This window comes from Meriones unguiculatus, chromosome 4 (assembly GCF_030254825.1).
Source record: "Meriones unguiculatus strain TT.TT164.6M chromosome 4, Bangor_MerUng_6.1, whole genome shotgun sequence".
Lineage (NCBI taxonomy): Eukaryota > Metazoa > Chordata > Mammalia > Rodentia > Muridae > Meriones > Meriones unguiculatus.
Window position 1 is genome coordinate 104,107,818 of NC_083352.1, and position 27,713 is coordinate 104,135,530.

At 45.8% G+C, this 27,713-nt stretch overlaps 1 protein-coding gene across 1 annotated transcript in view; it reads right to left on the reverse strand.

Moving 5' to 3' along the window:
* The window catches only part of Cdh26 (cadherin 26), a 43,697-nt gene that overhangs the window by 13,169 nt on the left and 2,815 nt on the right, over positions 1–27,713 (reverse strand). The window contains exons 2-12 of the mRNA XM_060381299.1: positions 20,554–20,658; positions 19,020–19,181; positions 12,443–12,590; positions 10,560–10,726; positions 9,950–10,078; positions 8,418–8,603; positions 6,803–7,074; positions 4,842–4,984; positions 3,000–3,245; positions 1,317–1,532; positions 710–840 (exon numbers count right to left, since the gene is read on the reverse strand). Of these exons, the coding sequence (XP_060237282.1) occupies positions 710–840; positions 1,317–1,532; positions 3,000–3,245; positions 4,842–4,984; positions 6,803–7,074; positions 8,418–8,603; positions 9,950–10,078; positions 10,560–10,726; positions 12,443–12,590; positions 19,020–19,181; positions 20,554–20,658 (1,905 nt within the window). The remainder of the gene's footprint in view (positions 1–709; positions 841–1,316; positions 1,533–2,999; positions 3,246–4,841; positions 4,985–6,802; positions 7,075–8,417; positions 8,604–9,949; positions 10,079–10,559; positions 10,727–12,442; positions 12,591–19,019; positions 19,182–20,553; positions 20,659–27,713) is intronic.

The window sequence follows — 27,713 nt, forward strand, 5'->3', positions numbered from 1 at the left end:
TGGCAGGAGGACTGAGCAGAGGTTCTGTCTCAGGAATACTGACCATGGAGAAGCCACCTCACACTCCCTCACCAGGAAACAAAGCAATGCCACCCAGAAAAAAAAAACCCAACCTGACAGAATAATTTTCTCCTAAGCTCGATTTCTCAAACCTGCACTGGGAACACTGGGCCAGATAAATCTGTGTTGGGTTATGATTGACGACAGCCCTGGCCTCAGCCCACCAGAAACCCATAGCATCTTCTAATTGTGACCATCAAAAGTATCTCCAGGCATTGCCAACAGTCCCCTCAGGGGCAAAACTGAGCATAGTTGAGAATCACTGACGTGAAACACAAATGTAAAACACATCTGTCTCTGCTATGCAATTTTGGAAGAAATGATTTCCTGCGTATCATGCAAACATGAATTAAGAGTAATGAAATGTGGGCGAGAGAGATGGCTGAGCAGTTAAGAGCACTGGTGGCTCCTCCAGACGATCCAGGTCCAGTTCCCAGCACCCACACAGCAGCCTACAACCATCACAAGTCATAACTGCAGTTCCAGGGGATCCAAAACCCTTTTCTGGCCTCTGCAGGTAGTGCCCATACCTGGTGTTCAGACATGCATTCAGGCACTCATACATACACACACATCCATGAAGTCTGCGCCTAATGGATGCATGCTTTTGACAGCATTGCCATGCAACATCCTGCTCTACCATCACTACCTGGGCTGAAGAGGCTTTGCTTTCCTCATTGTACACAATCAGTGTCTGGTGGCCACTGTCACCTGGGATGAAATCTCCGTGTCTCTCGGGCCCAAATGCATAGTAGCACCGCAACAGGGAAAACAGGGCCGCTGTAACAAGACAGAAAGGAATGAGCCAGCTCAGCCCTGTCAGAGCCTCAAGGGGACCAGGTTCCGTTCACTTTCACTCAGCTGCCAGGTTCCATCTGAACCATCTTAGGACTGCACGACTAATAGCACGAGGGACTCAGATAGATGCCAAAACTCTTCCTTGAATTCACTGCTTGATATTAACTGGCCACAAATAGTCTATTGTTTCCTGGAATAACTAGTGCCCTTATCACCTAGCCATGCCCAAGATCCTAGACACCTGTGTACCACTGTAACCATGGTTACTGCAAACATATGCTAACCCTTGGACCATGTTCCTCTGGGGATTCCATTGTTTACATAATTGCCTGCCCATGGAAACTGCATTTTGGTCAATTAGCGTGCCTGGCAACCTTTGACCCAGGCAAATCCTCCTCCTCCTCCCCATGCAGAGCCTGGTCCCTTGTCCAGAGGCTAAGCTCCCAGGAAGCACTGACCTGCCAGAGTCAGGAATGCTGCACAGACAGGGGACAGGGCCCGCCACAGGAGCCCTGTGTTTGCACGCTCCTCACACTCAGATCCACTGGGACAGAAGCAGATCCTCACGTGGACTGTCTGCTTCTGGGTGAGGCCCTGTCTGTCTCCTACGAATAACGGCACCAAGTAGTCTCCAGGCGGGAGGCTTTTCAGCATTATGAGTTCAACAGAGTGGCCTGCAAAGGCAGAAAGACATAGGTGGGCTCATCTGCCTCCTGTGTATCTCCTTGCTGCTGTCCAGGGCTGAGACTCTGCATGAAAAGTGGAAAATCTTCCATGGGACACGATAGAAAATCAGAAAAGCAAGCAGCAGCTAGGGGGGAAAAAAGAGGCCCTTTGTCCCAGGATCTGGATAACCTTTCCTGTCAGACACCATTGATAAAGTCAAAATTGCCTACAGAGAGGACAGTGCATATTTTCTTAAAGACCCCAAATGAAGGTGCAGATAAACTGTGCTAGCGTGATCCATAGCCTTGCATTTTTAGCACCTCTCATTCCTAAATATAAACAACACTCTTCTTCCACCCACGTTATAACTCTGTTGTCAGAAGAAACATCTGCAACATTAATATTTTTTTAATTTTTATTTTACTTTTTTATTTTTTACAGTTTATTCACTTTATAACCCAATTGTAGCTTCCTCCCTCATCTCTTCACAGTAACTCCCTCCCTCCTTCTTCTCCCTCTATTCCCTTCCCATAGTCTACTGAGAGGGGGAGTTCTCCCTTGCCATCTGACCCTAGCCTATCAAGTCTCACCAGGACTGCCTGCATCCTTGCCAGACCACACCGCCAGGGGGAAGTGATCAAAGAGCAGGCAACCAAGTTCATGTCAGAGACAGCCCCCGCTCCCCTTACTAAGAGACCCACATGGAGACTGTGCTGCCTATCAGATACATCTGAGCAGGGATCTAGGTCATCTCCATGCATGGTCCAGGCTGCCCTGGGCCCAGATTTGTTAGCTTTATTGGTCTCCTTGTGGAGCTCCGGTCCCTTCCCAGTCCCTCTACACACCCACTCCCCTTCTTCCATAAGTCTTATGGAACCATCAACCTTTACCATAAGTTACACTGTCTGAACAAGCAACTTAGAAAAGTTATAGGATATGACCTACACCCACAGGATCCTACCTGTACCTATAATATCTTACCTATACCCACAGGATCCTTCCTACAGCCACACGATCCTGCCTTTGACTCATCCATGCACCCATAAGAACCCTCAGTTTGTCAAACTGGACTTGGAGTGAGCCCTCTCTTTAGTTTGTCAGTCTCTCTCTGTGGGGTAAATAAACATTTTTTACATCTTCCTTCAAAGTCATATGGCAACATGCTCTAGGACTTACAGAGCGCCATGCACATTGTCACAGCCATGGGTGCCTGATCACTACAGGCACAAGGACCCAGATGAAAACTGGAGAAGAGAAGAGCACAGAACAGACACCCAAGTATGCAGTCATTTTCTCCCATGGTGTCAGGAAGGCCATGAATGACAACAGGCATGCAAGCTCACCCCGGTCCTCGTGCCTAGAGTCCTTTCTGGGTCTTAGTATGTAAGCCTGGCTGGGTCACTTGAGACTGTGTGACTCAGTGTCCCTGCCCTAAATTACACTTATTCCAGTCTTGTCCCTCAACTCATTCAAACCTTCACCCTGCTTTGTCCTCAGCATCCAAGTGTCTTCCACATCTCCCTGGGCGGTGTCCAAATCAAAAGTGAAGGGGGCAGAGTAGGGATCCAGGTCTGCATCCTCGGCTTCCAACAGCAGGGCCTTGCTCCCTGCAAACTCACAGACCACCAAGTGTTGAGAATGGGGCAGGAGAGTTGGAGCATTGTCATTGACATCAGACAGGAAAAGCATCAGAGTCCCCGTGCCAGTCAGCGGTGGGAGGCCTTGGAGAGGAAAGAACCCGGATAACAGAGGAGGTTATGATACTAAAGTGAGAGGATGAACCTGAAATTACAAAACAGCAGTGTCAGTAGCTCCTGAACTACAGCTGCGGGTGACAGCTGATAGCTGTCTGGAGAGGTATTCATTTTTCTGTCTGGGCGTGTCCCTGCTTAGTAGACCATTCACTGAAGCATCCTTCACTGCTTTTTCAAAGCCATGAACCATCTGGGCTGGTGCTCAGTCTATTTCTTGCCTATATGAAATGTCAGACCGTCCAGGAAAAGTAACCAAATCCTTGTCATCTCAGGCCATTTGTGAATGGGGTAGAGTGTAGAATCACACATGTCCTGTCAGTCATCTTACATTTTGTAGTGGTGCTGGGAGGGGAATGAGTACCTGTAAAAGGGTAGCATTCGGGATCCTCAGGGAAGACTGGGTCAGCTCTGGCCTGATGGGGATCTTGCCTGTGATGACAGTTTTATAAAGTGCACTGCGGGAAGCCGGGTCAAGAGTGCTGGGATGCTAAAGCCACATGTGAATCTGTTGGTGGCTGGTCAGCTATTAACAGGGTTGGGGGTCACTGTGGGTATATCTTCCCTTATAATCAGCAGCCGGGAAAACCGGAGGCTGAACTGAGGACTCTGACTCCAGGTGGAGCCATGGCAATTGATCAGAACTGCCACTGGGGAAGGGTATACTTTCCTCCTCGATGAGTCCTATGGACACTCTTATTTCTTGAGGAGTCCACTTTCCTCTATAATAAACTCATTTATCTCTACACTCCAACATATGCTCCCTGAATTATTCCGATGGAAATCACAAGGGCGGGGAGCCCAAGAGAGGGCAGGAAAGAATCATGGCAACAAATGTATGATTATTTAAAAATCATCTTTCCTAATTAAAAATAAATTACGGTGATCATGAAACCATCTATAGCAGACTCATGACACTCTGAGTTCTGCTTGGCCAGCCTCTTTTCCTGAACATCAACTAGGATCTTGCTCCACTGATATTCTACCAGATGATTGTGTGAGTGAGTTGGGTAGACCCACAGCAGTGGGAACACAGATTTTCATCCACAGATTTCTTAGGTACAATTCTGAATGTTTCTTGAAAATGTTGGCTCTTGCAGCTTTATATTTTGATGCATTTAACTTCAGCCTTGTGGGAATATAGAGAAATGTGCTAGGACATGTTTTTAAAACCACTCATCCCGGTTTATGACAAATGTGTTCCACTCAGTCACATTTGCTGGAGCTTATGAGCCATTCCAGGTACAGGAAACTGCTAAATATTTATCACACATCGTTGGGCTTGACAAAGCGCTCCTGCATTATCTCATGAACAGATGAAAATGGTGGGCCCGATGGCAGATTCCTCGCTGGTTTAATTGTCTCTGATGAGTGAATACTGCCCCTCTTTCAGCAGTATTGGTCCCTAGTTTGACATTTCAGGAGTTATTATCAAAAATAATCTCTAGCATCCAGGCAAAGTGAAAACAAGGTTTATTTTCTAAATTCCTCAGTGATGGTAAAAATGGCCTCCCTCAGGAGGCCAGAGCCAGCACAGTTTGCTCCCAGCTCTGCCTCAGCACTTACCATTGTCAACTGCATGGACGATAATTGTATAAAAGCTGCCGTTCACATGAGGGGACTCCCGGTCTATTTGCCTCTTGGTGGTGACCACGCCTGATTTCTCATCAACAGTCACCCAATTTGCTGGATCATGAACCAGTTCGTATCTTGTAGAAGGAACACAGACACATTTTTCTTTAATTAGAAAATTTTACCAAAAGACAAGCCATGGGCATGATGGCACATGCTTGCCACCCCATAACTTGGGATATGGGGTCAGGGAATCATATGTTCGAAACCATCTTCAGCTATATAAAGGGTTCAAGACCTTCCCTCAAAAAAATGTTTTTAACAATGAATAAAAATATATCATTAGAGCTTTGTGGTGGTTTGGATAAGAATGGCTTACCCCCATAGGCTCATAGAATTGAGTGCTTGGTCATCAGGAAGCAACACTATTTGAAAGGATTAGGAGGTGTGGCTTTGTTAGAGGAAGTATGTCACTGGGAGTGGGTTTGGGGTTTCAGGAACTCAAGCCAGGCCCCTGAGGCTCTTTGTCTTCCATCTGCCTGTGGATTTGGATGTAGAACTCTCAGCTACTTATCCAGCACCATGTCTGCCTGCATGCTTCCTGCCATGACGATCATGAGATCTGCTTTAGGGAAACATGTGGTTCAGGAGCAGATCCAGTCCTCAGGTATCAGTCAGTGATGGCATCCTGTTCAGTACAGCGTACCACTGAATCATGGGTCTTAACTCCTCTTGGAGTGTCTGCTTTGAAGCAACAAAGAATTCCCTCACCTGAGGATCATCTTCCTATTCCTCACCTTGTAGACACGGAGCCATTTGAAAAGGTAGGCCAGATACTCCAGGATTCTGAGAGTGGCTGGCATCAGATGGTACCCATTGGACCATGCTAGTTGCTAACCACTATGCCTCTAGAGAGACCACAATAAGGGATTGCTGTGCTCAAGCCAGCAGCAGCAGCAATAACAAAGCTCAGGCAAAGAAAGTGCCAGAGAAGAGCAGCTTCTCCATGGGTTTGGTCTTCCTCATCTGGGAAGATGCTTTCAGCAGGGTCCACCATGATTCCTCTTGATAGCAAATGGGCCATAGCATTTAAAGAGACATTTTTTTTTTCTCATGCACAACTTTACCAACTAGGGAAACTTCCAAAAGTTCTTGTGATTTTATAATGTTTATAAGCCAAGGGTGGAAATTCAAGAGTTCAGCCATATATCATACCCTCAAGGCATGAAAAATAACTGACTACTAGGCAGAACAAGGTAAAACTAACTCTGCCCTCCAGACACCAACTCTGCCTTCTCATAGAAGACATTCAACCAGAACCTCAGAGAATCGGTACCTGAGGCATGCTGCAGGTCCCCATGGCTGGAGAGGTCAAGACATAGGAACCAAAAGTAGAGTGGTGTCTGCCAGGGCCTGGAGAACGGGACTTGGGAAGGGGCCTGAAGAGATGGTGTATCTTGGGTAGAGAGCTTCATTCTGGGTAAACAAAGGATGTTCTGGGTGGTGTATGAATGCATTCAGTGCCCCAGACTGAACTCTTAAAGTGGTAATACATACATTTCTTATCAAAAAGATTTGACTATTAAGGATTTCATCTAGAATATTTAATATTAGTAGAAGTATTTATGCAGAAGCAAGAGAGCTATGGCATCTGTCAAAGAGAGATACAGAAACACGTAATAAATCATTTTTATACCAAAAAGGCTACGGTCAAAGGGAAGTGAGTGGGGAACTCTAGGAGAGAGCTGCAGGGTGAGAGCAGGAGTTAGAGTAACCCATCCAGGAGCTGCTGAGTAGGTTGGATAAACCCAGCCAATGGGAATTCACAGGGTAGTTTCTTACACTTATACTCCTGGGACTGAGCAAGTCTCAGCAACATGCTCTAGCAGTCAGGTGGCCAACAATCCTCCTCCCTGGAGCCAGCCATGCTTTCCTCCCACTCATATGTTGCCCACCTTATCTGGCTGTCTGTGGGCCTGTCTGGGTCTGTGGCATTGAAATCTCCCAGCTGGATGCCAGGCCGGGCTCCATCCTCCTCACTGACAATGAAGGTCCTGGGGTGGAAGGCCGGTGGGTCATTGGCGTCTACTACCCACACGGTCACCACGGTGCTGGCCATGACCTTTCTCAACGGCCGCATCTGGCCCTCCTTACAAGAGAAGAGCGGCTCCTCGTTCTCCACAACAATGACGAGGCTGTGGGCTGCTTGAGTTTCATAATCCAAAGGCTGCCAAGAAAAGAGAGGGCCTGATTAATGCCCGCTGCTCCCCTGGCTGGAGGAAACTCCACAGAGTCATCAGGAACCTAGCCGAGGAGGGAAATGATCAAAAGCCAGTCTTCAGATCCCTTTCACATCACTTATGGGGCTCACTTTTTTCCTCCTCCTCTCTTGGCTGCACGGAGCCATCAGAAGGCAATGAAAAATGCAACAAAAACCAGAACTCATGAAACATTCAAGTGTTAACCACACCACAGGAAAAAAAAATCAGAGAAACTTGGAGAAATGTAGATACTAATGATCATAGTTACTCAGGGTACAAAGTGGCCAGGGACTCGGAAGGACTGAGAAGCCAGGAGGTTTGAAAAACTCAATGGCAGGCGAATGTGCAGAGGATTGTCAGGATTTGCTGTTCACAGTGTGGCCCGTGGCCCCTCCTTATTTTCTGGAGCTTGTTCAACTAACAGACAGGATCTCAACTCCACCCAGATGTACTGACTTCAACGGGCCCCTCCAGCTGACTTAGCTGCACTGTGAGAGAGGCACTGGACACTCTTAGGTCTCCTTGAGAGCCGCAGAGACTAAAAGCGCTGGAGTCTGACTACCCTGTCAGAATCCATCTTAGCTATGCAAATTTACATTAAGGACCACTCTGATCTTTGATATCCTCACCTATAAAATATGGCAGTAGTATTTCCCTCCAGGGCCAGATTCTCCAGTATGTGTGGTAAATAAATCCTCTAGCTCTTCACACATTACAACCTACGCGAATGCCCCAGTGTTTATACTTCAGAAGTTTAGGACGTTTTAAACCCAGGAGATTAAAAGAAGAACTTTTAGTTAGAGAAACATTTTTAAAGGAACTGGGAATGTGGCCCAACTAGTAACGCACTTGCCTACCATGCTCAAAGCTCTGGGTTCGATCCCCAGCGCCACACACAGCAAGCATGGTGGTGTTCATCCATGACCCCAGCACTCCAGAATTAGAAGTTCAAGGGAACGGTCTACGACACAGCAAGTTCAAGGCCAGTCTGCGATACTTGAGAGTAATAAATAAATACTTTTTAAGTTCACTGTCGTCACATTAGAAAAAAATAAAAATATAAAAACCTCCAGGGCTCATGTAAATGTAGTAAACGCTGCCTGCAACAACAAGGTCAACAAGTTCAATAACATTTTGAAAAGCTGATTATTATTGTTTTGGCAGGAGGAGTCCTTGGCCTCTACACAAAGGTCTCAGGGGGTCCTGCATTCTTCTAAGGGTGGCACAGGGCACAATATGTTTAGCAGGTGCCAACCCCTCAGTCCACACAGGGAGCACAGCATCCACGACCACTTGGTCTTGACTTTACCTTGACAACATTTAATACTCCTTGGTTGGTCTCAGGGTCAGCCACGATGTCAAAATGCCCCTCCTCGTTGCCATCTGATATGTTGAATTGTGTTCTCCATGCTGGTGTGAATGGTGAGTCTTGATCTTGAATGGGGAGATACAACAGGCCCCATTCGACGTGACCTTCGGAAATCTGAATCTTATACTGGAAGAAGTAAGCGTTGTTTCCTTGTCACAGACACAAAGACACACCATGGAGAAGGAGGGCAGGAAGGGAGAGAAGGAAGGGAGGAGTCCTCAGCGAGGCACCATTGACGTTCAAGCGTTTGAATTCCTCCAGTTATAGCAGAAACACCCTTCAGTCAGAAGCTTGAGCCTCCCGACAAACGGCGTCCCCTGAGACTCTGTGTCTACAGCTGGGCCATTTTAAACAGACTCAGTGCATTATTTTGCTGAGCACTTTCAAGATGCAATGCGCATTTCAGCCTATGAGCCCTAAGTAGCCCAGCCCTTCCCCCAGCAGGGGAGAGATTTATTTGGATCAAGATGATCATCTCTCTAGCACATATGGTTCCCTGAAACAGCTCGCTTTTCAGTGTTTTTGGGTGACATGTCCCTGAGCAAGCTCAGCAGGGCAGTAATGTATTTTTTTCCAGGCTTATTTTTGAGCACATAGATTTCTCTTAAGCCAGGGGAGGATTCTGACCCAAGGTTTAACTGTAATGTTATTTTGCCATTTGTACAAACTTTTAGATGAGGTGCTTTCATCTGAAAACATTCTACACTGGTTTATGTAATTAAAAAAATTTAAATGACACATTTTAAAATTAATTGGTTGAATCATTAATGCAACAGTTACTATGTGTTGGAAAAAAATTAACAATAATAATAAATATCCCCAAGGAGCTGACAGTAGGACGCATGTGTGTGGGGAGGAGATTAGGCAGAAACTAGAGCAAGTGAATTCATTAAATAGAACACACGAGGAAGATCAAAGAACAAAAAGGCTTAGAGTGTCCAGGAGGGGTGTGGGATGTTCTTTGGGTCACCCAGGGAAACCCCTCCCAGGATTAATTTGTATGTGCATGACATACACACGCATGAGCCCCCAAAAGCCAAGAGTCAGTTCTCTCCTTCTATCTATATCCCGGGGGTGTCAGGATGGAAACAAGGTCTTTGCCCATTGAGCCACCCCGATGACTCCAAGCTTGCTTTTTGAAATACGTATCCCACTGAGACTTGGCACTTGCCAATTAGGCAAAGATGGCTGCCAGTGGACCTCATGGACCTTCCTGCCTGTTCTCGATGGATACCACCACGCCTGGAGTTCTCTATGGGTGGAGGGTATCAAGTTCAGGTCCTCACACTTTGGCAGCCAGTATTTTACAGATTGGGCTCTCTCTCTCTAGCCCCAGGTGGACTTCGCTATTGCAGGTTAGGTCACTTTGGAGAACTGTATGTATCTCGCTCACAAGCCAATGGAAGTCCCTCAGCCTAGGACTTGGGGAGCATTTGTGAGAGGCTTTGGAAACCAGGCTGCCTATGCCTTACATGGTCTTCTGTGAACGTCGGCATGTGGTTGTTGCCTTCTTCCACATGGACATGAATGGTGGCGGTGGACGACAGGGATGGCTCTCCACAATCACTCGCTCTGGTGATCAGCGTGAACCAAGGAGCAGTCTACATGGGGAGGAAAAGGAACGTTAGGCGCCACAAATACGGAAGAGGGGAACAGTAACAAAGACATTTTCTTCTAGCAATTTTCCAGAGCAAGACTTAGTCACAGAAGATTCTCAGCTGCACATGTGGACTCAGCCTGGGGCTCAAACATAAGCAAAACATCCTGTGTATGTGTGTGTATGTGTGTGTGAGTGTGTATGTGTGTGTGTGTGTGTGTGTGCCAGAGGTCAACCTTGGGTGTTGCTCTTCATTTTCAAAGTCTCCCATGGAGCCTTGCGCGAGGCTGGCCAGGAGGCCCTGCTGAGGCGGCTTTCTCTGCCTCTGTAGCTCTGGAGCAACAGGTACCCTGCCACAGCACTCAGCTGTTGTATGCATGGTTCTGAGGCTGGAGCTTCGATCCTCCTGATAGTACAGCAAGTAGTTTGCCAAGAGAGTCAGCTCAGCAGCCCTGGGGCTTTAAAAATCAGAAAATCTACATAACCTCATAATTTAAGCATCCCGAGAGTCGCACTTCCCCACTGATGAGATCAATCCGAAAGCCACTTTCTCTCAGTAGCGGTGTTTGAGAAACGAGGAAATAAAAGACTTGAGAGTTTGGAGTGTTTTCTTGATCCAAATCGACTGTTAACAACTGAAAAATAGGTTGACCTAGAAAGAAGTTTTTAAGAATGTTATTGCTGGCTAAAGGTAGTTTGTCAAAGTAGAAAGAGGAAAAAGTCTGCCAAACGTCCAAACGCCAGAATGAATGAGGTATTTAAATGAGAAATCAGCTTAGAGACATACTATACAAAACAAAGGTGGATATTTAACTAAGAGTAAACCTCAAAGAGCTTGCTAATGATGATTGCCATTGCAGAAGAGTGTGGGACAAAACTCATAAAAGGTGACGTTTTTAAATGTATAAAAATAACACAGACAAAATTTTGAAGTAATAAGCAGAGTGACATATTTGAAATGCACGTGGCAAGTATGTGTTAATGGACTAAACAAACAAGAAAGAAAGGCTGAGAAATGCACGGAGATGTTGAGCCATAATAGGAAAGATTCACGGACAACACTCAGCGCACTCTCCTCTGCTGCTTGACCTGCTTCAGTTCCGTGGCGCATTTGAAACATTTGAAGCAACCACTCCTTCCCCCCCCCCCCCGAGCTCATGCTTCATGAGCGATGCCTCACTGTGGCACAAGTTAGCTCAAGTAGGCTTCTCAAACACAGTTTACAAAAATACTTCCTAAGCAGGCATCAACAAAGCAGTCAGCAATAAGAGACCAAGGAGATATTTCAAAGCTTGTACACACACACACACACACACACACACACACACACACATTCTAGTATATAAGATGTGCAGGGATGTGTTGTAGGTAAAATATTTATATTATCCATCGTGTCTGTGGGATGGGGGCGTGCATGTCACAGAACAAGCGTGGATGTCAAAGAACAGTCTTGTGGAGTCAGTTCTCCCCTTCCACCGTTATCTGAGTTCTGGGGCTAGAATTTGGGATCTCAGGATTTAGCAGCACACTCTTTGCAGTCCGAGCCATCTCACTGACACTGACCCAAAACAGCTTTTTTTTTATTTAAAAAAAAGAGGAAATACACACATATAGAAAGAAATATTCAATATCTATAAATAGTTAAGTATTAATATATGTACAGTTCCACTATCATAAAAAGTACATATGTGAATGTGTACTTACACTCATATATAAAACCTGATGAATGCAGAAACACAGACAAGGTAAATTGTGTGTAAACATGCATACAAAATGCAAAGAAGACTACTATAAGACCTTACAAACTTCTGAAAATGCTATTTCCATATTTTCAGTTCTTGGAGTATTCCAAAGACTATTTTACAATACTAAACACTGCTTTTCATTATGTGTGTGTGTGTAATATATATAATGAAAGGCTGAGAAATTATATATATATAATAGGCTTTCCCTCGAGAAAAATTAGTTCGGCACATAGAGATTCAGTTTTTGAAACCTGGGGGCCAGATGTCATTGTCCTGCCATTCTGCAGATGGGGCATGTGCCAGGCCCTGGTGAGTCTCCCAGAGCTCTGTCTCTGTCTCTGTTCTCCTAGGTGTGGCTTTGTTGCTAGGCTGCATTTACACACCAGCTCTTCCAGATGGCACATTTTCCACATCCTCCTTTTACTAACACAACACAGAGCTGACAGAGAGCAAAGCCTGTAGGGATTCTGGGCCTGCGACCTTTGAAATGTGAGCAGCGAAGTCTCCCTGAGTGACCAAGATCAAAGTCCTCATCGATAGCAAAGCAGGAAGGGGGAAAAATAAATAAAAGCCACACAGGGCAAAGACAGGAGTACGCACACAGCACAGCACACCCAACACACCTGCAGCGTGGCTCTCTTTTACACTGACATTAAATTCCTCTTCAGGAAACTGGGGAGCGTGGTCGTTCACATCTCTGATCCTAATGTTGAAAATCAGGGATTCATCCACAATTCTCCCTGTGGATCGATCCACAGCATCAAAGTAAACCTGGGAAGCAGAGAACGCTGTGAATAGCGTGGCTCTGCACACCCGCTGGTGGCAGATGTATGGTGCGGTCCCCAGGTACCCAAGCTGCCCCAAGCAGAGCATAAGCCCCTGCAGACCACACAGATACACACATATTTGGGGGAACTCCTCGGCCGTTATCAAGGTCAAACTCAGTTTCTCCATTTGGATGGAGGCGCTGGCAAACTGTTTCCACAGCTTCTCAGCACTGTCTTGAGAAAGGGAGACACAGTGACTATTGCTGAGCCCTGAGAATAGCTGCCATGTGTGGGTCTTGGAAAAAGAAATGCCCAGAGGAACCAGCATAGTCCAGTCGTCGACACATTGGGTTAACAGAGGGTCACTGTCCTCGCTGATGTAGTAAACAGAAATGGCCAAGCCTCTCCAGCATGCCTCCAGCTCCTTCTTCCCCAGGGGCATCAAACTAGTGAGTCAAGCTTGCATGCCGAGAACGTTTGGCAATGCTACACACATTAACTCCGATAAAAAGAAGTTAACTAACACAGACCAGAGGGAAACGAAAAACATCAAATGTTAACAATGCTCTAGAAAAAATGATGAGGGGGTGTGGCACAGAGAGAGGACGAGGACAAAAGGGAGTATCAAGATCAGAAATGGAAGAAGAGTCTTTACTGCAGATCTTACATTTATAAGAAAGACATAAACCCTTTCTCCCTACATGGCTTCTTGTCAGAATAGTTTGCCACTGCACCAGAAATAAAACCAAAACACACACACACACACACACACACACACACATACACACACACACACACACACAAACATGAACACATTGTCACGGAGACACACATTCTCATACACACATGCGCACATTCATTCATAGTGCATAAACATGTATGCTAACATACATGAATACACACAGAGAAGTACACACATGTGAGCTAACATACGCAACACACATGTGCCCATATTAAAAAAAAAAAAAAGAAACCAGTCTAAAAGGGCTAGAAACTGCAAGAGTACAGCTCCATAAACACCTGAAAGTGACAAATTTGTGAAGATTTTAAAAGCTTTGCATTTCTCAGTAAAGGAGGGATGAGCAAGCAGAGCATGGAGATTTTAGAACAGGGCAGGTTCTGTAGAGGAGGCTGTGGTGGGGGCACCCTTACCAACCCATGCAGTGCAAAAACACCAAGAGTACACTTAGACAGAAACTAGGCAAGCGATCCATTTGGTTGGTAATGCTATAAAACCCTAGCTCATCAGTTACGACAGAAATGACACCACACCGGGGCAGGACAGAAGGGAACGGGACTCACTCCACCTGCTATTCTGCCAGCTTCTTGAAAGAGATGTATGTATATTTTCAAATGACTGTGACCTGCTAACCTGCCTTGCTACTGTGTCTCCCTTGCTATGGAATGCAAGAGTTTGGCCTGATGAAGGCTGGAAGCTACAGCAAGAGAGCCTGCAGGAATTCAGTTGCAGCAGAAAGAACACCGTGCCCGTGAGATGCAACATGGAGATGCCCTCAAACACAGGACCACTCCACAACAGGGCCTTTGTTGCAGGCATAGGGATGTCTTAGGATCCTGCTAGGGGTGTCAAGAAAAATGAGCTCCTTGAAGAAGAGCATGGAGTGCACTGGCAGATGGACCCCTCTCACCCTGACAGAACCCCTGGGGAGCACCCTGTGCCCTCTGTACCAGAGAGAGGGTAGTTTACTATACAATCTTTGGAGGCGGCAGAGGAGCCAAGACCCAGCTAGACAGCAGAGCTTGAAGCCTGGGCGTCCACCTTTCACCGGACATCTCAGGACCAGTCCAGGCAGCCTCGCTCTCCTCCAGTACAGCTGATGGATGCTGCAGGGCTCCTACTCCGCCTCAGGGAACTCTGGCATACATTTTTAAAGTTTTCACAAGCAAATTGGCTCTCTCCCACTCTGTTGCTCCCTCGTCCTCCATAATTCATGGTTGTGCTGGCAGCTCTCTGCTCCTTAATCACTCTGACTCCTAACTCTCAGACTGGGCCAACTGTAATCCTCCCACTTAAACAAGAACCATGTGTTTGTTTTGTGTTTATTATTTTATATTCCATTTATTATCCTAAAAGCTACATCTGAGACCTTTAGTTCTGACAGATGCCCGAGGAGCCTGAGTGCTGTTTATTCATTGGCAAGATGTAAAGAAATTCCAGGCGACTCAGTCACAACGCAGAAAGGAAATACCACCAGTGCTTTCTGTACTTGGAATGGTTTTCAGCCTTTTGTTATAGCCCAGAGATTTACACCCTTGGATAAACAAGTCATGCAGCATTTGCATGGCGGACTGCCATATGGCCATTTGTAATTACACACACAAGATCTATAGCCCCACACCCAAACCAGCAGAGGAAGCGTCTTAAATGCTGGAGGCACAATTGGAAATCATGCGTGACTTAGAAGTGGATCAGGATGGAGCTGCAGGGAAGGTCAATACATAATTATTTGAAAAAGTGTAAAAGGATGGGTTGGAATGGGTGCTTGTGTCCTATGAAACTGAGATTTAAAATGAATAAAAATTCCTACGCAGGAAAAAAAAGACATTCTTCTCTTCATGAATTTATCATAAATCATATTGATCCACAGATTTTCACAGATTTCTTTTAGGATCATGGCACGAACTAGTGAGCCCATCCTCTCTACCTCTCAAATCCAAATTCTATGTGCTTTGTCTGTCTAATTTTAGAGAATGCCCCTCAGGTTGTATCAGGAAATAGCATGCTTCTCCGCTTTCTATTTGCAGTATCTGTGTGTTTGCTTGATTTGTAGTGGTGCCTGTCTTTCCATGTCCCCAAACCAATAATCAGCATGTATGAAGAAAAGCAGCCAGTTAGAATGAGATGCTGGGTGAAGCAGGGCTTATGCCACTTCTCCTGCCTGGTGACCTCCATCTGAGGGTGATATTTTCACCGTTACAGTGGAATTTGTCCTCATCCTCTGGAAGCTGGGACTGAAACCAACTATGGCAGGATCCCCTTTAGAGTCTCTGAGATGGAGCCTGCTAGCTCCTCTTCATGGGGCTTCTGGTCACTGGTGAGCCCGAGGACACCTGGCCTTATGGATGTCTGTATCACTCAAGTCTCGGCCTCCATTTCCTCCTAGTTTACCCCCTAGTGTTCACCCTCTTCTGTGTCTTAATATCCTTCTTCTTATTAGGACATTGGCCAATCCTGGTCCAATATGACCTCATCTTAATTGCATCAGAAGGACCCAATGGCCTAATAGGACAAAGTCACAACTGCCGTGGACTGAGACCCAAGCCCAGCTTTTTGCTAGGTGTGATGAGACTCCTGGATCCTAGAGAGAAGACCTGATTTTACCAGGCTTGTCCCTCACCTACTCATCCAATGTTCTTATCTGAGACACAACTATATGAAAAGCCCTGCTCCTTACCCTGAAGAGAGGGTCATGATGGAGGCCAGGGACTTGCACCTCTTAGAATATAAATTCTGATGGGAGAGATGAACTTGAAACCCAACCACAAATGCAGAAATGAACAGAATTCAAGGAAATTCTAACATTAAGGAGAAAGAGAATTAGAGTCATGGAAAAGAAGGATTTGGGGTGAGCGTGCCATCTCAGAATTTCCACCCTGTATTTGCTTCTGTGAATGTTTATAGTCAAATGAGAGAGCCAGGTGGCTTAGTTTTTCATAGCATTTGCATATTTACATAAATCTATACGAAGGACCATTGTGAGGTCTGGGGAGATGGTGTAGTTAGTAAAGTGTCTATCCTGCAGAAAGAGTTGGATCCCTAGGGCCCATGAAAAAAGGTGTTATAGTGGTTCACATCTGTATCCCAGCCTTGGGGGGTGTAGAGACAAGTAGGTCCTCCTAGCTGGCTGGACAGCCATTCTAAAAAACAGATGAGTTTTGCTTCAGTGAGAGACCCTGTCTCAAAAAAAATAGGTGAAGAGTAATAGAGGAAGACAGACACCCAACCTCCACATGCACCGGAATATACATGGAAACACACACACACACACAGAGAGAGAGAGAGAGAGAGAGAGAGAGAGAGAGAGAGAGTAAAAAAAAAGACAAATGTCATCTTGATGTCACTGTATAACAGAACCCAAGTCCTTAACACAAATGATGCCATGACGTCCCAGTCACGCCTTGGAACCCAGCATGAAGGAAACACCTCCTTCCAAACAGAGCACAGAGAGCTAATCCATCAAAGACAATAGTTCTGGGAAAGTCCCTGAATGTACTAACCTTACCTTTTGGCTTTTGTGGTTCTGCTTCTGGCTAGCTGTTCTTGCTAACTAAGGATATCAACCCAGGATAAGATCTGTGCTTAAAAGCCCACCCCAAGGAAGGCTCAGGTCTGCACTAGGGTACCAAACCCACAGTGCAGTCCCCTGCCAGATACTAAAGACTTCTTATTGGCTTTAACCCATGTCCAGGTGGTCTTCTCTAGTGAGCACCTCACATCAGGCCCCTAGGGTATGATGCACACCCTAACATATTACACCTTTTTGTTCTTAATGGTGCTTGGGAACTATCTGTGACTTGCACAGCTCATCCATCTCAACCCCAAGTTTCAGAAAACACTCCTATGTTGCCAGCTTCCAGACCATTTGTCATTTCTATACAGGATGGCTACTGACTTTTTTGAGTTAATTTTTTATCCAGCCACTTTGATAAAGTCATTTATCAGCTGTAGGCATACCCTGGAAGAATTTTGGGGGTCGTTTATGCATACTATCATATCATCTGTGAAAAGGGATAATTTGACTTCTTTCCAATTTGTATCCCCTTGATCTCCTTTAGTTGTGTTACTGCTCTACCTAGAGCATCAAATACCATATTGAAGACATATGGAGAGAGTGGGCAGCCTTGTCTTGTCTTTAATGGGATTGCTTTGAGTTTCTCTCCATTTAGTTTGATGTTGGCTATTGGCTTGCTGTATATTGATTTTATTATGTTTAGATGGGACTTGTATCCCTGATCTGTCCAAGACTTTTATCATAAAGGGATGTTGGATTTTGTCATAGGCCTTTTCTGGATGCAATGAGATGATCATGTGTCTTTTTCAAGAATGGTTTACTGCATTAGACACTGGTATATTTACAGTGTGAAATAAATATACCAGCCTGCATTGTGGCTGTCCAGCCTGCATTGTGTCACTCATGCCAGCTCCAAACGTCCCAATCAAACATTTAAAGCAAAGCAGGCCACACCAAGACTAAACATTTGGTTCAATCCTGTTGAAACCCCTGCTGCTGCTGTGCCAGCCCTGTGCCTCTCAGCATGGCCACAGAACAGCAGCCCCAGCAGCGCTTCAGGGTTGGTTACAGACGTACTCTCTGCCTACATCGGAATGAATGAAGTCATCTGCGTGTGGTTCACGTACGTCTAGTGTCTGCCTCAGTCTCCCCACAGTAATTTTTTTAAACAATGTCTCTCATTCACCTGGAGCTCACCAGCTTTGCTAGACTGGCTGGCCAGCTAGGATCCTCCTGTCCCTAAGTCCCCAGCTCTGATGTTACAGTTGCACGAAATTTTCAGCTTTGTACATGGGTTCTGAGAATCAAATGAAGGGCCTCATGCTTGAACGGCAAGCACTTTAGCGACTCCCGGAGCTGCCAAGGGCTGCATTTGTTTATTAACACCCGAGAAGCTCCTTCAGCAGCCCAAACAGGAAGGCAGGAGATCCTGTGGCTACAGAAAAACCACATACTCAACTTTGCATCTGGTGGGGTTTGGGGAGCATACCCGCATCTTTAAAAGTGAGTCCAAGCCTTCCGGTGACTTTAAGGCTAATGTTCTGTATATAAGTAGTCTAGAGACTGCTGGGGGACCCTTCATAAATTGTTTTGCTCAGATAGTCAAAATCATATTCCCACCCTGAAGGGGTTAACTGACGCCAAGCCCTGCTCCCCAAGTCCACAGAACAAAGGATGGCATCCTGTGTAGCTAGGAGAGGTGGGAACTTGATACAGCACCCTGTGAATGGAGGCCTCTTTCTTTGTAATTTTCTTTCCTGGTTTGGAACCTGAATTTCAATGGCATAGAAGTCCCCCGGAGTGCTAAAATCACTGGAGTCCACAAGGTCCTGGATAACTGACCAGCAAACCCTCCCTTAGCGGCAACCAGGCTGGGGCCTGTGTGTAGCTGCTCTCCATACTCCAAATGTCATCCCGCCAGAAGCCAAATCACAGCATTTTACAGAGGGTTCCTTCATCCTGTCGGGACAGTGGAAAGCACCTCACACCCATGCTAGCAAACCCTAAAGGTGACCCCAAAGCTGGCTGTGTCCCGCAGGTATCTACACAACTTGCCACACTAGAAAATGTGCTGACTTCCCAGATCCCAACAGAGTCAGCCAACAAGCGCAAGTCAAGTTCAATACCTTACAGGAGCTTTGCACTAAACACAAGCTTAGTCTTTATCCCATTTTAGATACCATAAAAGATGGTGTCACTTCTCGATCGACAGGGCGGTGAACATATATTTTTCCACTCTGGTGATCTTCCATTGAGAATAAGCCAATCTCTGGAAATTCATCCACACCAGGTCCTCTGATTAAATACATCAGTGACACATTATTTGACATATTATTGAACAGCTGGAAGAAGGAAAACAGAAAAATTTATCAAAGGAACCTGCAACTAAATCACGGTGACCTTCTCAAAGCAAGGCTAAGAACCTAGGCATCTTTCAGGAACAGTAACAAGCCGTCACATGTCCAGTGGGTGGATAAAGAGGAAAAGGGCTTAGCAGAGCTGTGGGAATGAAGACACCAGGGCAGAGGGCTGCAAGCAGGCTCAGTAGCTAAGAGTGCTCACTGTTCTGTTCTCACAGAGGACCAGAGATTGGTTCCCCGCACCCATTTAAGGGGGCTCACGACCACCTGTTAACTCCAATTCCAGGGAGATTCTGTTTCTCTGGCTTCCACAGACATCTGCACTGATATGTACACACAATTAAAAATAAAATAAGTCTTTTAAGGCAATTAAATCAAGATATGGGTTGCAGCTAGGACTGGACTAGAGAAACTGGAAGCAGCACCGATGTTCATGGTATTAGAAAGAACCACATACTAGGATGCCCATCTCACGGCCTCCGGTACGTGCCGCCCTCCAGGGGAATGAAGATGGAATTCGGATAGCCACATCCTTAAATGAAAAGGGCGTGTGCACACAGATCCTGGTCTTTTAATTCACAGTGACGTTCCTAAACCTGAGCCTGAAGTACCTGGAATAACATACCAATCGGCTAATATGGGTTTTCTCTTTAAGAATGAGGATGAGAAAGGCTATATATAACTTTTTAGGAAGAGAAGCTGTGAGCAGCCATTGCCTAACCCATCTCTCATTCTTTTCTAAGTAAGTTGTTATATCAGCAGCAACAGCATTTGTGAGTGAGTGAGTGTGTGTGTGTGTGTGTGTGTGTGTGTACATGTGCCAGTGGAGATCAGAGGACAACTATCAGGAGTTAGTTCTCTCTTTCCTCTACATGGGTCCTGGGGATCAAACTTAGATTGTCAGGTTCAGCAGCAAGCACCTTTATCCATGGAGCCAACTTTCCTTTCCCCCCAAGTGATAAAACTTTACAGGTGTGTACAACCATGCCCTGTAGCAAAGCAGACATTTTAATAATCTCTCCCTATGGTCAAGAATAAGATGAATCTTCATGGAGGCAGGGAAGCAGATCTGCATGTTAGTTATTCACGGTTACAGGGAAAAGGGGGAGGAAGCATGGACAGTAGAAATCAGGCATCAAGCAGTCCCAGCCCAGGGTCCTGCCTACACTTCCCCACTGTCAGGCTCTACGTCAGGCAGGAAGCTGTCAAGGCTCCTTTTAAAATGAGTGGTGTGACCCTCCCTGGCTTCTTTCCCTAAAGATACAATCGACAAACACCAGCAAGAATCCTTTCAAAGGCCACTCCTCCCTCCACAAGGGACATGCTGTAGACAAAGGTGAGAGCATGTCCTTACCTCCCCAACCAGTTTGGGAAAGGGACCTGGGTCTTCCTCCTCCAGATCCAGGGTGGTGAGAACCCATCTTCTTTTGGATCTCTGTAGAGGCTGATGGCTCTTTCCCTACGGGGCACAGGATGACAGTGTAAGTTAGGATGGCAGTGAGGCTAACAGCCTGGATCTGTGGCACCTGAGCTTCATAGCTGGGCACTGAGCTGGCTCAACATCCATGTTCTATCTCTCACACCAGAGCTACCATCTGAGCCTGGACATTACAAGCATCTGCCCTCTTAACAGCTGCTGTCATTCCTAAGGTTGAGGCACAGGTTGCCTACTGATTTCATAAGGTTAGTGAGAGAGCTTTAGGAATTTGCAGGTATGACATTAAAGACCATTGTCTACCAGGTATGAATATGTAGCTACAACAATAAGCAAACAGCCTAATGAAGAGAAAAGCATTCCCTTCATTAGTCTCTCAGCCTTCCTGAAATCATTGACAAGAAAGCCTCCACTTGGTGCCAACAGACTTTTAATGTTAATGTCTAGTAGTGTCCCTTTTAGCAAACAGGTATATACATAGACACAAGCCTCTGATTTGAAGCATTCCACCCTGGAATAAAGCTCATTAAATTCAGGAAATAAACAACTCACAAATCTCAAGAAATCTTTGAAATTTGCAGGATGTACAAGGCCCTTTCCCCGATTTCAAAGCTATATAAGCAGTGAAGAGGAGACTCTTCAGTCATCAAGTTGCCTATGAGTTGTGCAGTGGACTCCAGGGCTCTGAGTTTCATGAGTCATCACCCATGCTGGGGTGGGCTTTCAGTGACATAGTTGCCTTTGAGTCATTCTGTTGCTGTAAATCCTCCTAATCCACTCTCAGTAGTAACTCCAATAAACTCATTGGTTCACCAAGTTGGACTTTGGTGACATCATTACTTTAGGCTGTTTGATGTTGGCTCCCTATTTGAGCTGAGTAGACATTTGTTCTTGTCACTCCAGGAATAGTGTCATACAACTTAAATGCACACACACACACACACACACACACACACACACACATACACACACACACACACATACACACGCATACACACACACAGAGAGAGAGAGAGAGAGAGAGAGAGAAAGAAAGAGAGAGAGGTGGACTGGGGAATCTAGTCCTCGAAAGGTAACAGCCAAGACCATCTTAATAAGAAGAGTTCTGGATGCCCAGAAGAGACCCCCAACAAGATCAGCCCTGATGTTGCTCCTTCACAGAAGGAGGGATGGGGAATCTTCAGAGCCTCACCTGAGAGTCCACACCCTCTTACCTATTTCCACCACATATAATCCTGCTTCAGATGAACACAGTCTTTTACTGGGGAGAGAGGAACTATTTAGAGCAGCAGTTCTCAACTTGTGGGTTGCAACCCCTTTGGCGAACCTCTAACTCCAAAAGCGTTCACATTATGATTTATAAGAGTAGCAAAATTACAGTGACGAAGTGGCAGCGAAAATGATTTCATGGCTGGGGGATCACCACTGAGGAACTTCAGTAAAGGGTCACAGCCATTAGGAAGGTTGGCAGGCACTGATTTAGAGGGTAGAAGTCTAACTGAGGTGGCTCTATCCATGTTGCCATGAAGCCATCCTCCATGCTGGGGTAGGAGGGCTTCTCAGGGATGCAGACATTTATGGACCATGTACACCTCCGTCAGTGAGCCCAGTAAGCTGAGTGGTTCACAGGCTAGACTTGGTTAGAACCATTTCTTCCCTCTGTCACCAATGCCTTTAGACACTGCCACATTTCCCTAAGGAAAATTGATGGAACTCAGACAGATAGTCTTGGATTTAGACTGTGGCCTCAGATATTTGCCAGGGGAGGGCATATATGTAGAATGTAACCCAACAGTTTTGTTTCTCATTAAGTCCAGTCCATAGCCGCCATCTACCTGTATGTCAAGATGCGTTCTGCCCACATTAACTTATGTCATAGTCGTTTTCATCTGCAATAAAATTAAGCTTTTTTAACGACTTACTTATAAAGTAAAAGAATAGAAATAAAAATGCTAAGGGTTCACAGGCAGTCTGAGAGGGTAGGTAAAGTTCACAGTGTCAGGTTACCCGCCCTGAAACCTGAAGGGATCCAACCCAGTGCACTTTAATCTAAAGGGCAAGAATGTGATGTGGACAAGCCTGCAGGCTTGCTTGCGGTCTGGTTTCTGATCTTCCCAGGTTACTCATGTTCTAGTTAGGCATGAAGGCATCACTGGGCTCACTGACAGGACCCTGGGGTTCTAGCTGCAATCCCATAATCTGCAGAGTGTATGTGAACAAGGCACTAAAGAACTCAATCCCACCTGTCTGTGGGCGAAGGGCAGATTCTGGCCTCTTTCATTAGAACTGACTCCCAAGCCCACCTGTGTGGTTAAGACAATCATCAGCTTCTTCTTGGAAGCTGCTAATGACGCTGCCCTTCAAAGCAGAAAGGACTCTAATTAATTAGTGTCATTAATTAATGTTCTTATCGGCGTCCTATAACAACTGCCGGGTGTAGCACAAACACTCGGAAATAGCCTCTGCGTTTAGATTTGTTTCATGGTTCTAGGGATGGAGCTCAGAGCATCTTCTGGGTGCTAGGCAAGCACTCCATCGCCGAGCCATGTCCCAGCCCCTGTGTTGAGTGTCAGGAGCTATGAAGTCTTGTTCTCTGCATCTCAAATTATGACCACCTTGTCCCTAGCCACAAGGAAATGAGACAAAGGCCTCCGGTGTCTCATTGCCAGCGATGATGCTGTGATTCACCCCGCTGCTCTGCTAACCTTGTCTCCCCAGGGTCAGCACAAAGGTCGACATGCATGTATATCTGTCAACACCAATGTCATCTGAAAGATGGAACTTAGCTGGGGTTCTTTCTTGTCGCCTCTCCTGTTCCTTCATTTACAGTAATTGGTAAGATAATAGAACGTGGTATTTCACGGAGAATTCCTAGTGTTTGGTCTATATTCCAACAGTCTTGTCCCCTCTCAAAAAACAATCCATACAAGAGACTGTAGAAACTCAAAAGAAACAACTCCTGTGATGGAGTCCAAAGATAACAGTAAACCGGAGTGTGTGTACTTAAAGATAGAGTCAGGAAAAGTGTGCACATTGGGAGTATATGATAAAGCAAATGGTACAAAAATGAACAACTGACAAAATCTCATAAAAGGTATTTTGATGGGCCAGTGAAATAGTTCAGAGTGTAAAGGTGCTTCCTGCACAGCCCATGTATTTTTCAAAGACATGGAAACCTTAGCACATGCACACACACACACACACGAACACACAACACCCATGCACATAATCACAAAACTCACAAAATGCACTAAGGCCTGAGGGTATAGAAGCAAGACTTTGTCGAAGGGGCCAGAGCAGAGGACATATCCATGGAGCTGACGGCAGGTCTCACAGGGAACAGCAGCAATGCTGTCACTCATGCTGGGGCAGGGCTTCTTGGTAATACTGCTTCCTGGAGTTTCTGTAAAGGACTCCAACAAATTCATGGGTTTATTGAGCTGGGCTTGGTCAGAACTATTTCTTTGTATGCTGCTGCCCTCTTTGTCCAAGAGGGCATTTATGTGGGCATCCATGGGAAGGTTACAACAGTAATGAAAGCTCATTCAAGTATATTTGGATTTCATATCGTTGGTAATGGTTGGGATGGTGATACTGTCAAGTTTTGGTGTAGTCTCAAAAGAGAAACCCCAGAATTCCCATTCAGAGCATTCAGATCTTTCCAAAACAAACTCATGGGAGGCCAGACTCTGCACATCCTTCCACTAAACAGCATTGGCAAGTCATTAAACACAGACTCGGAGAGGAGAACCCGGCTGTCTCCCACTAAACCAGACACTCAGACGGCTTGGCAAAGTACAAAACAGTGCTGCCCTTCCCATTAGGCAGAGTCTGAAAAACACAGTTATTCTGAGTAAAACTCTGTTCTTCATGTTTGCATGTGATGGGGTTCTTGTTCTCTTTAGTGAATTAAGCATGATTAAGTTTGTCCATTTTTATTTTTAACATGGTATCAATAAATGTAACACATACAGTCGGGGTCTCTAGGATCTGAACCTAAATCACAAGCGTCCAGATCAGCAGGCCCAGGTTCCACTAGGTCACCACTGGGCATGCCCACGCAGACACACTCTACACGCGTCTACTGCTGCCCTTGCAGTGCTGTGAGGTCATTTCATTCATGTCAAAGAAAACAATGGCATTTGCTGCCTGCCACAGACTATATTTCTATTTCTATTTACCTAAAGGAAAAGAGGTATGTGTGTGTGTGTGTGTGTGTGTGTGTGTGTGTGTGTGTGTGTGTGTTCATGGGTATGTATGTGAAGTCACAGGGGTCTTCCTGTTCCTGTTCTCTAGCCTTGGGACAGCAGGCATGCACTTTGTGGAACTCAAGTCCTCATGTATGCTAGAAAGCACCTCAGTCGTACCTGCACTGTGCCGCTAGCCCCAAAGAAAAAAGTTTTCAAAGTCTCCGAATTCTCCAACCTTAAACTATTATGTTCAGACATTGAATATTTGTTGGCTAATATTGGGAGATTTAAATATAGGGTGTAGGGGCTGGAGAGATGGCTCAGCAATTATGAGCATTGTATGTTCTTATAGAAAACCTAGTTTCAATCCCCAGCCACCCACATGGTGGCTCACAAATCATCTGCAACTCCAGTTCCAGAAGATCCAATAGCTACTGACCTCCATCAGCACCAGGCAGGCAGGGTACACAGACATCCAGGCAAAACACCCATGCACATAAAATAAAAAAATAAATTTTAAAAACTTTTTAAAGAAACTGCAATTCTTGCAAATGAATGCAGAAATTGATTTTGCTTCTGTCCCAGGCTTTAGGGCTTCGGCAAGGACTGTGTGGACTCTCTCCTGTCACTCAAGTCCCTCAGTGGAAGATGGAATCTTCCAGTAACTGCTCTACACTCTAGCTCTGTAGATAAATTCTGTCCTAATAACACAAACGTGCCCAACCAACAGGCAAGGAAAAGTCACTTGGATCTTCAAAGAGAGTTAAAGCATGAAAGGTTTACACTTAGGTGCCTGAAATCAGCCCAGCAGCTCCCGCCTGCTTTCTCTTCTCTATATGCAGCCTCAGAATGGCTCATCTGCATGATGCAGGAGACTCGCAATTGTTCCTGCTGCTGAAATGACTCTGTAAAGAGTGCCTATTACACCTCCATCCCGGACAATTGAGGCAGTTCCTCTGAAAAGGACGCCACTCACGGCAGTTTGCATAATGCTCTCTGCAGTGCAGGTAGGACTGTCCCCAGGCTGGCTTCTTCAGCTGCAGCCTACCTCAGGCTGTTTTGTCACAGGGGCAGGCAGGCAAGCTCCTCCTTCCCCCGACCCCCTTGCCCTTTCACAGGAGGAACTGGACTTGAACCAGGTCACAGTGTCGTTCAGGCTAACCTGATCAGGGGAGCAATGAGATCTTTTGAGAGAGAGAGAGAAGAAAAAACTCTCAGAATACATTAGGGGAAGGAAAGAAAGAAAGAAAAAAGAAAGAAAGAAAGAGAGAGAGAGAGAAACAAAGGAAGGAAGGAGACCCTAAATAGAAAATATTCTTTCTTCTTTCTGAAAATGTTGGAAATCAGTCTTTCTTTCGTTTCTTTCACTACATGGTACCTTGAAAAAACGACTTTTATGTTTTTAATGTATCAGCTCTACTATTTAATTTTTTAAAAGTGCTTAAAGAAGCCAGTGAGATGACTCAGCAGGTAAGGTTGCAAAGTCTGATGACCTACACCTATCTGTAGGGCCTGTGCTAGAAGGAGACACCCTGTTCTTGAAAGCTATCGTCTGACTACACATGCATGCCTAGGCATACAAACGCTTGCACAGACTCAGCTGCGCGTGCACACACACACACACCACACCATGTAAAAATGTACTCCAAACAGGAAGGGCCAAGTATCTGCCTTCTCCTATGACAGTCTCTAGGCAACCTCTATTTCCTCTTGTATCTCACAGTCCCCTTGGAGTCAACTTAGCCGGAATCGACCCTTTTAGCTCATTTTCTCACAAAGCACTCCTTCTTCAGGACTCCCTAATTCAACAGAACACTGACACCTGCTCACTCTCTACACCTGCCCCTTGCTAAGCAACACACTAAGCTCTGCTTTCATTCCTAGGCTTCTTTGGCCCTTCTAGCCCTCTGTGTCCACCTCGAGGACTGAGAGTTCTCATATTTCCATAAGAGACCCTGGAACATCCTCTGGAGTGACCACTCCTGTCCCTTCTCGTCCCTCTGCTGGGAACTGAATGACACCCCTAAACACATATGCAGAAGTCCTCATCCATAGCACCTGCAAACGAAGATGCCTTCAGAGTTCATCAAGTTACAGTGATGACGTCCTGGTGTGCCCTGATCTAATGACAGGAAGAGGAAGCAGACACCCAGGAACAAGGCTGGCAATGACCTGGGTGGAGGATGGAATGATGTAGCTGCAGGCCTTATTGGCAACAGCCTGAGAAGCCAGGAAGAGGTTCTCAAGGACTCTCTCTACCAGAGGGACTGTGTTCCTGCTGATGGTGCAGTTACAGACACCAGGCCTTTGTAATGGTGATCATGCCATTAGTTCAAGATACCCAGCCTGGAGCACATGCTCTTCCAACCCACTCTCTGTCTTAAACCATTTGAAAATACAGTTTCTGTAGACAGTAGCAGAAAGTCCTTCCAGGAAGCTGCTGCTGCTAGGACACACAGAATCTGGCTGCTCTTTGCCCAGGTGGCCTAAGTTCCGCCCCTGACTGCCATGTCATCCACTGCTCCAACTCTCAGATTCCCAGTGAAGTCCCTCAAGGACTTCAGTGGCCAGAGCATAATTGCTAGCAATGTTTTATTATCATCATTATTAGTAGTAGTGTGTGTGTGCATCCATGTAGGTCCACATGTATGTCTGTGTGGAAGCCAGAGGTCGACCTCAGATGTCTTTCTCAGCTGCCCTTTATGTAGTTGATCTGAACCCAAACAACCATTAGGCGATGCTGGTGGCCAGCAGGCTGCATGGTCTTTCTCGGCCTTTCTAGACAGGTCCCTCCACACCTGACTGTTTATGTCAGAACTAAGGATCTGAACTCAGGCCCTCATGCTTTTGTTGCAGGTCCTTAACTGACAGAGCCATCTCTCTACCATT